The sequence below is a fragment of the Aethalodelphis obliquidens genome, unplaced genomic scaffold (genome assembly GCF_003676395.1).
Source record: "Aethalodelphis obliquidens isolate GAN/ISIS:26980383/991018 unplaced genomic scaffold, ASM367639v1 scaffold5, whole genome shotgun sequence".
Lineage (NCBI taxonomy): Eukaryota > Metazoa > Chordata > Mammalia > Artiodactyla > Delphinidae > Aethalodelphis > Aethalodelphis obliquidens.
Genome location: NW_020837949.1, coordinates 23,041,146 through 23,058,207, shown reverse-complemented (window position 1 = coordinate 23,058,207; position 17,062 = coordinate 23,041,146). Strand labels below are relative to the sequence as shown.

General features: G+C 38.3%; 1 protein-coding gene across 3 annotated transcripts in view; it reads right to left on the bottom strand.

Annotated features, from left to right (window-relative positions):
• The window catches only part of TNPO3 (transportin 3), an 82,279-nt gene that overhangs the window by 32,663 nt on the left and 32,554 nt on the right, over positions 1-17,062 (bottom strand). For all 3 annotated transcript variants that reach the window (XM_027101967.1, XM_027101966.1, XM_027101968.1), the window contains 6 exons: positions 9,794-9,937; positions 7,136-7,311; positions 6,470-6,608; positions 4,895-5,041; positions 2,720-2,827; positions 926-1,017 (listed from right to left, as the gene is read on the bottom strand). In XM_027101967.1, the coding sequence (XP_026957768.1) occupies positions 926-1,017; positions 2,720-2,827; positions 4,895-5,041; positions 6,470-6,608; positions 7,136-7,311; positions 9,794-9,937 (806 nt within the window). The remainder of the gene's footprint in view (positions 1-925; positions 1,018-2,719; positions 2,828-4,894; positions 5,042-6,469; positions 6,609-7,135; positions 7,312-9,793; positions 9,938-17,062) is intronic.

Sequence of the window (17,062 nt, the reverse complement as noted above, 5' to 3'; positions counted from 1 at the left end):
AAGATACCAAATGGGTTTCAAAGCAAATAGTATGATATGTGATTCAGGACCAGAACTCCTTAATAGAGAAAAACAAACCTACTCTATCTCCTTAAATGTTTACTGGATTAGAAACAACATAAGATTTCATTGACTAGACCCTGTAAGACAGCTAAGAAAGAAGACTGTACATTTTATGAATACATGCCTTAACCATCTCTCCAACCAAGGCCATGGACAGAGAGCTCAACTGCAGACATCTGATTACAATACAGGAAAACTTGACAGATACTAGCATTGATTTATAAACTCACATAACAAAGTAAATTCTGTTTTTAAGGATTCATGTTGAAATAATAAATAGAACTTCTATGCTAAGCAATTAGAAATCAAAATCTAATAATTTAAAATTTTCCAATGACGAAAACAAAAATAATAATTGCCCTTTAGAGTTTGCTATTCTTTTAGGTGAAATGGTACCTATGCCTGGCCTCTCTGAAACTTACAAATGACTCTCCAAGACAGGAAAAAAGGAGAACAATATAATTAAATATTTGTAAGGATAACTCACCCAAGGTCACAAAAGCAGGTGAGAGCCAAATTAGTGCCTATTCAAATGCTTTTAAGGAAGTGCCAACAATTTAACAGTCTAACAAAGTTTTGATTATACCAACTTGCACAAGGGAGCCTAGGTTGGGAAGATAAATCAGCATTCTTTTCCTAGCATCAAGAACAAAATAATTTTAACTCTAGGAAATGTGTTTAAAACGTGGATATCAACAATGCATGCTACTCTGGACTAGACTCTAGAAGTCAGAAGACTAGACAGCATTATAGAAGTAAGAAGTTCTAAGAATTTCCAAACATATCCCATACGAGAAAAATGTTGTAATTTTCCTTCCTCTGATATTAAGAGTTCCCAGCAAAAGACTTATTAGACACTCACGGATCAACACTCTTTGCTATAGCAGCCATGATAAAGAGAACCGCTTCTGTCACCTCCCAGGGTGGGTTGCCTTCTTTCAGAGTAGAATATAACTAGAGAAGAAGAGGTGGATTATGGATCCATTAAAAGGAAAACAGAATAGAATTCCAAAACAAACAAAACAAAAAACTCTGTTAGTTAAAATAAATCTAGCCCCTTGCTTCTAAATTTATCTCTCAGAGCCAGGGAAAAATAGTATCTTCATTTTTCAAATCTTCACTAACTCTAAGTAATACTAGTTTAATATTTGAAACAAACCCATTTAGGGCCCCAAGAGTATATCAAGATTATCATCTACTCCCACAAAATGAGTATTATGGAGAAAACAAAACATATTACACGAGTGTCTTTTCCTGGTCCTGATAATAACTCATAAATACATAAACACACTTAAAAATGAGATATAATGTAAAACCTCGGCATATGCATTGGCTTTACATTTCTATTATTTTAACTACTTGTCTGCATCAACACTAGTAGCATAGATTAAATTCCTAAAAAGTAGCTGTTCTGAAGCACCCATCACAATACCATGTCCAAGCAAGGGGAGATGGGGAGAGACCAAACAGAATACTCAGAGATGTCCAGAAACTTCCCAGGGTATATCCATCAGTGGGATGTGACTGGGTGTTAGTCTAAATAAGATTTCTGTAGTCATATAACACACTGCTAGTTAAGATAAAATTAAACAATTCTCTTGTATGACTTCACAGAGCCTTTAAATATACTATTTAAGTCATTTTCCAGTTTTAATTGACAGAACTGTTTTTTCTGGCAAAGAACATCTCATGAGACTGGTGTCCCACAGTACACATCTTGGACAAGACTAATAATTTATGTAAATTTGTAAATTGAGGTCTGGAGAAGAACAAGTAACTTGTTCAAAGCCGCAGAGCCAGTGAGAGAAGAGTTGAAATCTGAGCACAGGTCATCTGCCTATGATCTGGGGATCTCACTAAATCTGCTAAGAATCCCCAACCCTTTCTAGTTAGATAAAGAAACATACTTTGTTTAATATAAAGAAATATAGTTATAATTTTATGAACACTTTCTAGATCAGATGATGCCCCTAAATACACAAAATGCCTGGATTACCCATCCCCCCAAATTAGGTTAGTTCAGTATTGCTGACAAAGCATTAAAACTAGTATTTCTGGATTCAGAGCATGATCCAGCAATATGAAAACCACCTGACATTATGCTAATGTTAAGTGATGTGGAATGGTGGTGACTGCAACCTTATGATGTAAAATGTTACTCGCTGATTGTCAGGAAAACCACAGGACTATGATTCTTCTACTCTAGTATAGTCACCTCTGGGATGAAACTGCAAAGGAATCTAACCATAAATGTGAACAAAGGAAATGCCAAATAACTAAGAGTTGCCAGGAGTTGATACATAATTATTAAAGCAGAAAAACTTGTCTATTTTCCTGGCTAGGTCCAAATTCCCTATAAGTATCTTGGGGGCTTTAAGGTTTATCCATGATCTTCCATTTCAACTGAACAAGTGGAACAACTCTCACTAGCAAGATTATAGTGTAAACCATAACTGAACTGTTCACTGCAATTGGCTTGTAAGATACTAAACAAACATAGCTACTATATGCCAGGCAGTGTGCTAGGCACCTGCATATCTACTGTCCCATTTAGCCATCAAGATTGAAGAAAAAGATGGAACACTTAGAGAAGACATAGAAGTTAACACAATTAAAGTGATTGGTAAAACTGCTAAGAATCTCCAAATGGGCTTACCTGAGCAAAACACTCCATAGACCCAATCAAGAAAATCAAGTCCTTCACCAGGTCTGACACCCTCATCCGAAACTCCCCAAAGTCATCAGTCTCCTCAGGAACCCCCTCCTGAAATTTCAAATCAGATAACATTTGTTTTAAACTAAGGCTTTCATTTACTTTATAAAATCAAGAGTAAAAAAGCCATTAAGCAGTCCAGTCCCAATGAACAAAAAGATGAATCGCCTAAATCACAAAGACATTTTACTATAGAGGGTATCCCAAACTTTTAGGTGTGTCAAGTCAATACAACCTATCTTCTGCCTTGACTATTAGAAACGCTTCTCTTTTTTTGTGTGTCCCAGCTACATCTTGCCTGCTGTTGGAAAGATCTGGAGTGGTGGGGGTGGGAAGTGACCTAGAAGAGGTGGTAACTTAAGAGTTTATTAGCCTATCTAGATAAGGCCTAGCTTTTTATTACTGAATAAGCCTCTGAAGCTTTACGGTTCAAGATCTACCAAAATCAACCATTATCACAAGAACTAGACACAGAATAGAATATTAGACTTCAAAAAGAATTTTATATAGGTGGACAGATACATAATAAGACATGTATAATAAAATATTAATGGTAGAATTTAGCTAGTAGGTATACAGATATTCACTATAAAATCATTTTCCCTTTGCTGTATATTTGAAATTTTTCATTAAAAAATACAGAGATCATTTACATTTCATGCTTAAGGTTTTCTTATTCCAACACCCTCCTGTGAGTAAACTAAGGCTTACCAATTGTGAGATGGTTATGGGCACCTATAAGAATCTTGGACCATGGGTATCTGGAAAAAGCCCTTAGTATTACTGACAATTGCTGATTTAGTTCAACCTCCTTGCTTTAAGATGAAAAAATTAAAGTCAAGGAATGAGGAGGAAACAATGGCTGTCTCAGATGAGATAATGAATTATAAAGCACTATACACCTACAAGTGTAAGGAATTACCTGCCAGGGAAATGGTGTCACAGAACTAGCAAAGGGAAGAAACGGATCAAGCAAGCAGAGCCATTAAAACCAGAGCAGCCCGGCTTTTATTTACTTATCAGGCTTCCAAGCAATGTGTAGTTGAAGATAAGATTCCTCAGTTTTAAAAAACAAGTAGTGAAAACCACTAAACTAAATCATCACTAAGGTTCTGTGGAAATACAAAATACCATAACTCAAATAACAACATTAACATTAAAATGAATAGACAGTTTTCATGTCAGATTTAATAGTAAGCAATAGGAAAAAAAACCCACTCCAAGTTATAGGTTGAAGGACAGGGATATTAAACCAACCAACCAAAAGAATGAAATAAATGCTACAAAATTTGAAGTGACTAAGCAAAGAATGAGATTGAAGAGTTTTCCAATGGACTGTTTCATAATATTTCTAGTGTATTTTATTCTAAGCAAATAGATTATGTTTTATTTTAACTTATAAAATCCGTATAAGTAATATAAAGAAAAATGTGCACATATGTGTCGGGGGGGGAATCATAAGTTATTTTCCACATCCTCACACAAATATTTCACCTTTGTGTTAGTTTTAATCCAACCACATATTTTATGCTATTAAAAATACATATTATAAAATCTGACATTTTTTCATTTAGCGTACCAACTATTGCTATCTCAAGTTATTATTTTTAACTGCTGCATTATGATCCATCAGAATGCTACATAATAATATACGTAACTCTTTAATATTCTTTTTGGGGGGGGAGGGGGACCATGCCACACAGCTTGCGGGATCTTAGTTTCCCGATCAGGGACTGAACCTGGGCCGCCAGCAGTGAAAACACCAAGTCCTAACCACTGCACCACCAGGGAATTTCTTCTTCTAATACTCTTGTACGTGGGTTTACCATTTTTTTACTTTTATAGATAATGCTTTGTACATAAAATAGCAATTTTTTTCTTCTGCAGAATTATTTAAGGTGAATTCCCAGAAGAATTACTGGCTCTGCAGGATTGAGTTCTTTTTACATAGACCTAGCACTCTTCATTATACTGGTACTGACTTCTTCAGTGTAAGCTAGAGTGACAGAAAACCCACAGATTCCATTAGCTTTATTCTCTATCTTTTCAGTTCCTTTTCAAGCTAGCATTGAAAACAAGAGGAAATCAAGACTTGATTAAGTAGAGAAGAAAACTTACATGGTCTGGTTCCAGCTGGCAGTGGCGAGCCAAGGCATGAAGCAGCCTTTGAATGTAAGCTTTGAAGATGCCATGAATAACTTCATCATTAGTTTTGTATAAATGCTCCCCTAGTCGGTACCAAAAGTTAAAGGAAATTTCTACTACCTATCAAATTAAAAGAAAGAGAAAAGATGGTTTATTTGAATAAGAAAAGAAGGCAGTTTTATTATTACTAGGGCCAATAGGAAAGAAACACTTTAAAACAATATGAGTGGAACCAGTTAAGAAGCCATCTTTTTTCTAGCAGATTTATTATTATCCTCCCAAATTATCTTTCCATGTTAGGCCCAAAACTCCATTTAGGATGACTGGCTTTACATTCTCTGTCCAGCCCTGGGATAACTTCTCCAACAGTATATTGGATTCTGAATTTAGAGAAACAGATACAGAAATGGAAGTCTCTTTAAAAGTATTTTTTCCTAAATTCTGAAATTATTTCATTTTTTTTTGAGATTAAAACACTTCTCACCAGATAAACCATCTACAAATAACCTGTACAAACCACAGCTCATCTTACATATGGCACTGTTCAGAGGAATGATAATTATTAGGTAGTACAATACTTCTGCCCAAAAATGTTTTAAGTTTCAACAAAATCTAGATATCCTCATGAGATTATGTCAAACAAATACGCATTATCTTTTATATGATCAAAGAAAAAGGACTGAGACTCACAGGACTACTGAGTCCCTCCCTAAGAGGGGCCCTACCATCCTTTCCCATTAATGATCCAAAATGGAGCCATTTAACTAGAGCTAACCCAGCTTGGGAGTTCTTTCTCACTTCTTATACTATTAAGAGGAGATAAAGCTTCTTGAATAAGAGGAGTTTTTTTTTTTTTTTAATCTAGCAAACTTAAAAGAGGCAGCATGTCTTAGAAATTTTGGGATGAAGAAGACTCTTTAAATCCTTTCAACGCCATTCTCATTTTCATCCATAATTTGGAGAAAACTTTTGTATGTTAAAACTTGTGGAGGTACAGTTAAGATTTGGTATGTTTTCTTTAGCTATAAAGCTGTAAAGAGTAACTGACGCTAGAGAGGGAGCCTCAGTGGAAAAGTAATAGGCTTTTTTTCTAACAGGTCAGCCCAGCTAACCAAGTAGGAAAATAGAAAGGAATCAAAGCTGAAGCCCAAATACATATTTTTTTAAAAATTCAAAACAGAGGAAACTCCCCATCACATTAATTAAAAATAAAACTATAATTTCGGGCTTCCCTGGTGGCGCGGTGGTTGCGAGTCCGCCTGCCAATGCAGGGGACATGGGTTCGTGCCCCGGTCCGGGAAGATCCCACATGCTGCGGAGTGGCTGGGCCCGTGAGCCATGGCCGCTGAGCCTGCACGTCCGGAGCCTGTGCTCTGCAACGGGAGAGGCCGCGGCAGTGAGAGGCCCGTGTACCGCAAGAAAAACAAAAACAAAAACAAAAAACTATAATTTCCCACAAATAAAAAGCTCGACAGGAGAAAATGGAATGCAGATAATATGTGACATACAACTTGGAAAATAATGGCATTAGCATAGAATAAACACTACCTCATATTGAGGGTGTCCTGCACAGATAAGAAGCAGTTCTAGAGTTCGTAGGTCCCCAAGGCCTTGGCCTGGAGTACAAACAATTTTTTCAAGGAAAGTTTCACACAGTTCAGTGAAAATACGGCAGTAATTCAGAACTCTGTAAATGAAAGAGGAATGAGAACATCAAGTCAGAAATCTGGATATTATGCGTTCATACTCACAGACACAGTTAATCAAATAAATAAAAGCAATCCTCAGCCTAAGGGACATGTAGTGATTATTTGCTATGTTGTATCACAATTTCCATAACAAACATCTTTCCTTAAATCACATACTTTTATACATACAAGGAAGTGACTCATAAGTCAGTTAAAATTCTCAATTACTAAAACATCTGAATAAAATTCCCATCAAATCACACTTGATACTTCTCATCCCTAATTCTTAGAGCCTTACCCTTTAAAGTGCAAAAACTTACTCCTCTCCATGATCACAACCTCTCCCTCTGCATTTGATTTGCCACTCTTGGTTCAGATGAGAATAGCAGAGCATCTTGAGGATGCAATGTATATATTTACACAGAGTCACGAAGAATCACAAAGGATAGATAAATAATAAAAGGTGACTTAAAAGAACACCAGACTGTATATGAATCCAGGTCTACTGCCTTTAATAATTACTCACTTGTCTAAATCTTCACGTGCCACAGCCATATGATAGGCAGTCTCCAATGTCAGGACTCCTTGAAAAAGTTGCATGGCTAATGGCAAGTTGGTTTCCACATTCTCAATGGCGTACAGAGCTGAGCATACGCAGTCTGAAGCAGCTTCATGTAGGTTGGATGAGGTCTTATCCTGTTGCTAGGAGGTAGCAGGAGTAGGGAAGTAAGAAGTTTGATCATTAAGCTGTAATCCAAGTAACAGGAAACCAATTATAGCCTGTTTCTGAACATGTACTTTAAATACATACAGCCTAATAGTCATGGCCTTCAATGAGACAACATCCATCAATCTTCCTATTTCTGACTATTATTTCCTTATATGCCAAGCAAATCAGCCTTTTTGTACCTCAATCATGGTCATATGACTTCTAAAATTCATATTTTCTTCCATACCAGTCCCTCCAAATGGAATTCCATGTGTTCCCTTCCCTATTTTAGTCTATGGAAATTTTCTCCATCTTTTTTTCTGATATTCAGGTACTATCTAAAATGAAAGGGTCCAACAAGTATCAACACATCATTGTGCTATTTCAGAATACTAAGGTTAAACAGAGATTTTTAAAGCTTCTGGGGAGGAGAGGAGAAGGTAACTTAGAAAGGAGCAAAAATCAGTTTATCCACCTTCTCATTAGCAATGATGCCCGCCAGTTTATGAGAAAGCAAGGTCTTAGAAATTTTGAAGAAAAAGAATAGTGAACCTAGAACTCTATACCTAGCTAAATCATTAAGAATGAAATAAAAACATTTCTCAGGAATGCATGCAAAAACTCAATATTTATTTCTCACATATCCTTCTGAGGAAGGTATTTGAGGTAGGTCAAAAAAAATGGTTAAACCAATCCAGAAGCAGAGTAAAGAGAAGTCCCAGGATGACAGCTGGGGAGCAGATCAAAAGAGCAACTGATACAAATTAGAGAATATTAGAAGGTTCAAGGAGGGAGGCCTCCAGGGTTTCTATTCAGGACAGTACAGTTGAGAGGTTGGATAAATTTAGCGAAGGCATATTGGTCTTCTGTGAATAATAAAAAAAACGAGTACATTTAGAAGCGGGGGGGGGGGGGGGGGGGGGGGGGGGGGGGGGGCAGGGGGAGCTATAAAAGCAGGGCTGGGAAAGCACAAAGACACAAATTATTCATTAGGTTATTCTTAGATTGAGTGGCAGTGAATTAAAAAATATTCACTGTATTAACTATGTTTCAAAAGTTAAATGTTCAAATTTATTCATTTGTATATACCAAGTATTATTTTAAAAATATTTTTTAAAAAAGAACTATAGGGGAAAAGTTATATAATAAGGTCGTGGTCCAAGCATAAAGCAAACTAAAATATTTAGTTTTATGTGGCATGACTTCGAACCACTGAAAAAAATGTAAGAACGAGAATACATTTGACCCTGACTCTAGAAACACTCTTAAGTAACAGAGGACCTAACACTGGATCAGTAGAGAAGACAATATAACCCTAGTACACTACTTAGCTTGTTCCTTACCCCAATCTCAGTTCCCGAGAGTCACCACTGTTTTAAGTTTGAAGTGTGTTCTACACTGTCCTCCATTCATACGTAAACTTATTTACACACTTTTTAAACAAAAGTGGGAGCTGAATTTTTTAATACTGACTACTCTTCACACAACTTGGTGAGATGAGAATCAAAATTACCATTATTGAGGTATGGCATCAAAAGACATGGAGACAAAGACAATGATAAGCAAAACAATTATTAGCATCCTAAGTTTCCTGAATTTTAGCTTCTGATCCAAGAATGACAGCAGAAATACACGAACAACATTACAATACCAAAAATGTCTCCTTGAAGAATGCGTTTTCCTTTTCTTTCTTTAATTCACAGTGATATCAATCTAGTATCATGCTAAATCTTCTAAATTATAGTGCACCAGCACACAACCAGTATGGAAACACAGAGTTTCCATACTAATATGTGTTCATGGAAGGAAAACCATCAGGGAGAAAGAGACAAAGTCACACCCACCTCCAAAGACCTGTTTAACCTTTGTGCTTGAGGTATTGCTGTTTCTTGTTCTAAAAACTAGTCTTATTCTAAGCATTCATTTACTCTTTGTCTACCAAGACAGAGGAATGTATTACTAGGCAATGTTACTTTTAAAGTTTAAGGAACAAATGCACAAGTATATAGAAATACATTACTTCAGATCTCAAAAACCCAAAATTCATCCTATACATACCCTGATGTTTAAGTAAACTACCTCAATTACAAAGATAATATTCTGATTTGTAATTGTCTCAAACACCCAATGGCCATTATTAGAAACACACAACTTAATACTTTTAAAATAAGAAAAAGAGACCAATGGTTTTTTTGTTACTTGAATTTTAATATGTAAATCATTGTTCTATACATAATCTACATATAAGACTGCTTTCCTCTTAAACCTAACTACATTTTATTCTGAGCACTAAAACTAATATCTTAATTTGGTACTTGGCAACAAGGAAGGGACAGTGTTGCTTTCTTACCATACACTTTCCACTCACTCCACAAAACTCTGAAAACACTCTTATATCCCAGAAGGGCAGTTACCCTAAGTGACTATGTGCCAGAAACAAACAAAAACCATGTCATAAACAAAGCCATTACTTACCAAAACCTCAAAAAGGAGTGCTAGTAACTTATTGTTAGCCATGAAGTTACTGTCCAAAACTCCTAAGTTAAACCAACTTCCCAAACAGCGAAAGACCTTCATAAGCATTTTCTCATCTGTTCCTGCTTTTTCTACACAAGTCATCTGAAAAGAAGAAAAAAAAAAAGTTACAACAAATAATGTCAATCTTTATATTTAAATATTATTACAATCACCTTATAGGTGTAATGATGAGAAGGATAACAATAACAGCTAACAGTAAAAAGTGCTTTTTAATTGCCAGACACTGTCTCATCACTCTTTTTTTTTTTTTTAAATAAACTAATTTTATTTATTTATTTTTGGCTGCGTTGGGTCTTCGTTGCTGTGTGCTGGCTTTCTCTAGTTGTGGCAAGCGGGATCTACTCTTTGTTGTGGTGCACAGCCTTCTCATTGCAGTGGCTTCTCTTGTTGCAGAGCACAGGCTCTAGGTGCGTGGGCTTCACTAGTTGTGGCACGCGGGCTCAGCAGTTGTGGCACATGGGCTTAGTTGCTCCGTGGCATATGGGATCTTCCCAGACCAGGGCTCAAATCCGTGCCCCCTGCACTGGCAGGCGGATCCTTAACCACTGCGCCACCAGGGAAGCCCTGTCTCATCACTCTTAATTCACTTAATCCCCACTAAAACTGTATAGGTATGTACTATTGTTATCTCCACTCTCTCAACTGGGAAGCTGAGGTACAGAGAGGTTATAGACTGGTTCAAAGATAGATATGTTTCAGAAACAATTATCAGTATATTTCTTAGATCCAACTTCTGCATTAATGTAATCTTATCAACAGAATTGTCTTTAAAGTAATACTCATCATCTCAGCCATGAAAAAGAATGAAATTTGTCATGTGAAACAACCATGGATGGACCTGGAGAGGGTATTATGCTTAGCGAAATAGGAAAGAAAAATATTGTATGTTATCACTTATACGTGGAATCTAAAAAATGAAACAAACAAATGAATATAACAAAACAAACAGACTCATAGATACAGAGAACAAAGTAGTGGTTACCAGTGGGGAGAGGGGAAGAGGAGAAGGGGGAAGATAGGGGTAGGGGATTAAGAGGTACAAACTACTATGTATAAAATAAATATGCAATAAGCATATAGCATACAGCACAGGGAATATGGTCAATATTTTACAATAACTTTAAATGGAGTATAATCTATAAAAATTCTGAATCACTATGTTGTACACTTGAAACTAATATTGTAAATCAATTATACCTCAATAAAAATTAATAAAATAAATAACACATCTATACACTCGATTTTATAGAGTAGAAATAAGCTAGTTGTACTACTGTATATTGCTTCATGAAAAGCTGGTATTTCAAGCTTCAGCACTGGAATACTCTAGCAAATATACCATCCACAGAAAGTGATATTACTATAAATATGATAGTTTATAAAAGATAAAATGAAAAGTCAGACTAAAACTCACCATTGTTTCTCTTTGTAAACTGTTTTTGTGATGTATACTTTTTCCAAAGTAAGGTGTAATGCAACTTTTTCTGGATAAAGAATGTTTAAAAATAGGGACTTCCCTGGTGGTGCAGTGGTTGAGAATCTGCCTGCCAATGCAGGGGACATGGGTTTGATCCCTGGTCCAGGAAGATCCCACATGTTGCAGAGCAACTAAGCCCATCCGCCACAACTACTGAGCCTGCGAGCCACAACTGCTGAGCCCGTGTGCCACAACTACTGAAGCCCGTGTGCCTAGAGCCCATGCTCTGCAACAAGGGAAGCCACCGCAATGAGAAACCTACGCACCTCAACGAAGAGTAGCCCCCGCTCGCTGCAACTAGAGAAAGCCTGTGCACAGCAATGAAGACCCAACACAGCCATAAATAAATAAATTTTTTTTAAAAAAAGAATGTTTAAAAATAACTTTTGCAGGCAATGGATTAGAAATATCATAACTGCCATGGCATTTAGAATGCATGGGGGGGGGTGGTAGTGGTATGTAATCCCATAATGATCTAAATGCTGACAATTATACTTCCAAGTAGCCATGTTCCCCCTATGTTTGCAGTATCAGGCAATAATAATTACATACTTATTAATTAGTGTGAATTACACTGAACTGAAATGAATGAAGAAAAGATTCAAGTAAGTGAATGGCAACCACATACCCACATCCACACCAACAAACACACACACCTAAATCTTTGAAGCTCTTGCTATAAACTCATGACACAATCCCTTGGCCTTTATGCTTCCTGAATGACATTTCAATTTTAATAAGGTGTGATGTTTACAAACGGAAGGACTTGATTATACATTCTAACTACTGACTCAAATTTAAGACAGAATTTTGGAAAAACCCTACATCTAAAACTGGCTGCTCTGAAGAGAAGAAATTCTATTAATTAAATCAAACACTCACCACAAAGCTTCAGAACTAAGAGATGCCTTCAGTTTCTCTTTGAGAACTGTATTATTAAAGACTCTTGTCTCTTACTAAAGTTAAGACCTCAAAAGCTAAAAGATATAATACCAGAAGAGCTCACCAGTAAAAATAGAGCAGAGGTAAAAAATAATAGATCTTGAATTAACGATATGGAGAATAAATGGAGAAAAATATTAGAGGCCAGGCTCAGATTAAGAGCAAGAAGAATAATATTTTTAAAAATTATAAAGTTCAATACAATGTTTAGGAATAAGTCCATTCGAATAGACCTCAAAAGTATAATACTAACAAGAAAATAAGATAGAATAAAACCATTAAAGAGAATGTGGAGGAACTGAATGAAAACGTTCTAAGAAGCTTTTGGTATCTATTACAGCCAAATACCTATTTTTCTTGGTAACTGGACTAATTTCATGCTCTAGGTTCTATAACATGACAAGCTACATGACAGAATTATAGACCTTATTAAGTACCACAAGGATATATTTTTCAGATTTCATGATGATAAATCAAGCTAACACCTGTTGCCAGTTGTGATAAAGTGCTAAGTCAAGTCCAAGTGGCTAACCGCACTTGCCCATCGTGGCAGTAATGATGACTGTAAGGACTACAGTGGCCACTGAATTTTTTTTAGTTCATTTGAGTGCTTACAAAAAATGACAAGCTCGGGTCGGTTAACCCAACTCAAGTCACAGTCTGAGAACTAGACAGCTTCCACAGCAGCTCCAGATAAAGCTCTTATTTTTTGTAGCTGCAGGGCTGATACTGCTGGAACTCATATACAAAATTTAATTGTGTGGCTTGCTGAATTACAAACAGCAGTCGAATTTATAAGTCTCACCAAGTTTCTCATGTGAAAGTTCTGAAACTGACTGGTAAAGAATGGACTCCTGATGCATGGAATGGAGACACCTGGTTGGACCCTAATGAAACTGATAATCCTGAAACCCCAAGTCACTCTGAGTCTACCTTACCAATAAAAGTGGCCTGCCTTCCAGTGGCTGAGACTAGCCTTCCTCAGCTTGAAAGCCCTGTAATAACCCCATCTGAGACAGATGGTTTGAAAGAGGATGCCCAATCTCTTCAATACCTACCACAACCAACCCTTGTACCAATCATAACTAGGGTCAAATCTCACAAGGTTCTAGGGGAACAGGTACATGCAGGAGGAAATAACTTATACACCAGGAGAACTGTAAAACTTTGCTTGTATGTGTCTGAAGAAAGCTGGGAAACATGCAGGAGTGTATTCTAAAGGTGTTAGACCAAGGAAGGCTGAAATATAACATTAGATTGAGCCAAACTCATTGATACAAGTGTATTTCCTTGAGATTCTGGATTTAATGAGTATATGGAGCCTCTGGGAAGTACCAATAGTTATATCGTAGTGCAAATACCTAGGATTTTGGAACAAATCTATGCTCTCTTCTGCAGGTAACTATTTTCCTTTTGAGAAGCAGCTTCTGATTTGCTACTGGGCCTTGGTAGGCCTATCCATAGGACACCAATCTCATCAACACCTGAGATTCCCATCATGAACTAAGGATTGTCTGAACTACCTAGCCATAAGGTTGGGCATGCATAGCAGCAATCTGTCATCAAATGGAAATGATATAAGGAGACTGAGTACGGGAAGGTTTGGAAGCTACAAAAACGTTGCATGAGTAGGTGGCTCAGATTGCTTTGACACCATCTCTTCTTGCATTGATTCATCCCCTTCAATCCATGCCTGTGGCCTCCTGGGGTGTTCCTTACAAACCAGATAACTGAAGAAGAAAAAATTCAAGCCTGGATTACAGATGGCTCTGCATAATATGCTGGTACCACCTGAAGGTAGACACCTGCAGCATTACAGGCCCACTCAGGGGCTTTAGTGAAGGCCAGTGCTGAAGGAAAACCCTCCTAGTGAGCATATCTTCAAGCAATACACATGGCTGTCCACCACGTCTGGAGTGAGAGATGACCAGAAATATGGATCTCCACTTATTCATGGACATTTGTTAATCATTTGGATGGACGATCAGGGATTTGGTAGAAACAGGATTGGAAGATCGGGGACAAGGAAGTCTGAGGAAGACGTATATGAATGATATATTTTTTGAATTTATTTTTTTATACAGGTTTTTATTAGTTATCCATTTTATACATACTATTGTATACATGTCAATCCCAATCTCCCAATTCATCCCACCACCACCACCACCACCCACCACTTTCCCTGCTTGGTGCCCATACGTTTGTTCTCTACATCCGTGTCTCTATTTCTGCCCTGCAAACCGGTTCATCTGTACCATTCTTCTAGGTTCCACATATATGCGTTATGAATGATATTTAAATGGGCACAGCCTGTGACGATATATCTGTCCTATGTGAATACCCACCAAACGGCATCCACTATAAAGGAATCTCCCAATGATAGATGGACCAAATGACAAACTATGTCAGCCTTCTTCCCTAGCTACCCGGTGCTTGGTCGATGGGCGCATAAACAAAGGAGCCATAGTAGCAGGGATAGAGGCTAAACATGGAGTTAACATGGATTTCCACCTACCAAGGTTTAACTGGTAAACACTACTGATGAGTGTCAAACCTATCAACAGCAGGGACCAACACTGAGTCCCCAGTGGCACCATTCCCCATGGGGACCACGTTCATTGATTATACTGGACTCCCATCATGGAGGAAGCAGAGATTTGTCTAGAGGATTAGACCCATATTCTGGATATAGAGTTGTCTTCTCTGCTTGTAATGTTTCTGTCAGCACTATCATTCATGGACTCACAGAATACCACATGCAACCATCATGGTATCATAGCTAATCAAGAAACTCATATCAGAGTAAAGGAAGTACAGCAACTTTGAGCTCTACTGGTTTGGAGATCTTGGTCCCAAAGAAGGAATACTTCTATCAGGAAACACAAAAATAATTCCAGGGAATTGGAACATAAGACTACCACCTGGACAATTTGGGCTTCTTATGCCACTGAACCAACAGGAACTTTACAGGCTGGAGTGACAGATCCCAATTACCAAGGAAAAATTGTGTTGCTTCTATATAATCAAAGCAAGGAGCTCTAGATCTGTAACCCAGAGGATTTTCTAGGGAGCCTCTTAGTACTTCCATGCCCAAAAAGTTAATGGAAAACTACAGAAGCAACAATCCACAAAGGCAGGATGATGCTCAGACTCTTGGGGAATGAAGGCTTGGGTCACTTCACAGAGTAAAGAACCCCAAGCAGCTGAGCTTCTGGCTAGGGCAGGTGTCTTAGTCCATTCAGGCTGCTATTAACAGAATAACACAGAATAGGTGGCCTATAAACAATAGAAATCTTTCTCACAGTTCTGAAGACTGGAAGACCAAGATCAAGGTACCAGTGTCTGGTGAGGACCTGCTTCTTGGTTCACAAACAACTGTCTTTTTACTGTGTCTTCACATGGCATAAAGGAGAAGGGAGTTCTCTGGGGCCTCTTTTATATGGGCACTAATCCCATTCATGACAGCTCCACTGTCATGACCTAATCACCTCCCAAAGGTCACATCTCCAATACCATCACCTTGGGGACTTGTTTTCAACATATGAATTTCCTGGGGCGGGGGGTTGGACACACAAATATTCAGCCTATAGCAGCAGAGAAAAAATAAAATGAGGTGTGGAAGAAGAAAGCCATCGATACCAATTATAGCCTTGTTAATCAATATATATGTAAGGGCCGTAGTAGCTCTGCATATTTCCTATTTGCTTGTTACATCACTGTACTGGAGTTTAAATGTATGTAAAAGAGTACATATGGAGGGCTTCCCTGGTGGCGCAGTGGTTAAGAATCCGCCTCCCAGTGCAGGGGGACACGGGTTTGAGCTCTGGTCTGGGAAGATCCCACGTGCCGTGGAGCAACTAAGCCTGTGTACCACAACTACTGAAGCCCGTGTTCCTAGAGCCCGTGCCCCACAACAAGAGAAGCCACTGCAATGAGAGGCCCACACACCACAACGAAGAATAGCCCTCATTCGCTGCAACTAAAGAAAGCCTGCGTGCAGCAATGAAGACCCAACGCAGCCAAAAACAAATAAATTAATAATAAATAAATTAAAAAAAAGAATGTGCAGCTTCTTCAGCCCCAGACTCCTAGCTCCTCTGGTGCCAGCTCTTGCAGTGCACTGACCAGCAGTTTCTCCAGCAGCGCCCTCCCTCACCCCCAACAGTTTTATAGCAAAGTGCTTCTGGCTCCTAAGAAATGTGCAACTTCTTCTCCAACACCAGATTCAGTGCACTTAAATTCTCCAGTGCCTACAGCACACAGTAGCCAGCAGCTTCCCCTGGCACTCCCACGCCCAGGTGATTTTGTGGCAGAATGCCTCTGGTGAGACACCTTCCATAACAACTTTCTTGGGCTTCCTGGAAAGCAGATTTCCAGCAAGCTTGAGAGGACAGATTTTCAGCGGCATGCAGCACCACAATGACTTCTTTACCATAGCTATACCATCACCAACAGGGTCTGAATCTCAGTCCTGGGAGTGGGGTGAACTCTTCCTTCCTTGGAAACTCTATCTCAGCCTTGGCGTTAATGACTGCACCTTGTATCTGTTTTATTTCTATCTTCTTTAGAGTTCTCTTTACCTCTTACTAGACAAGCCCTCATTACTATAGATGCCTGTTATAGTTAAACATTCTTTATATTAAAAAGCCCCAACAGGGCGTCCCTCGTGGTGCAGTGGTTGAGAGTCCGCCTGCCGATGCAGGGGACACGGGTTCGTGCCCCGGTCTGGGAAGATCCCACATGCCGCGAAGCGGCTGGGCCTGTGAGCCATGGCTGCTGAGCCTGCG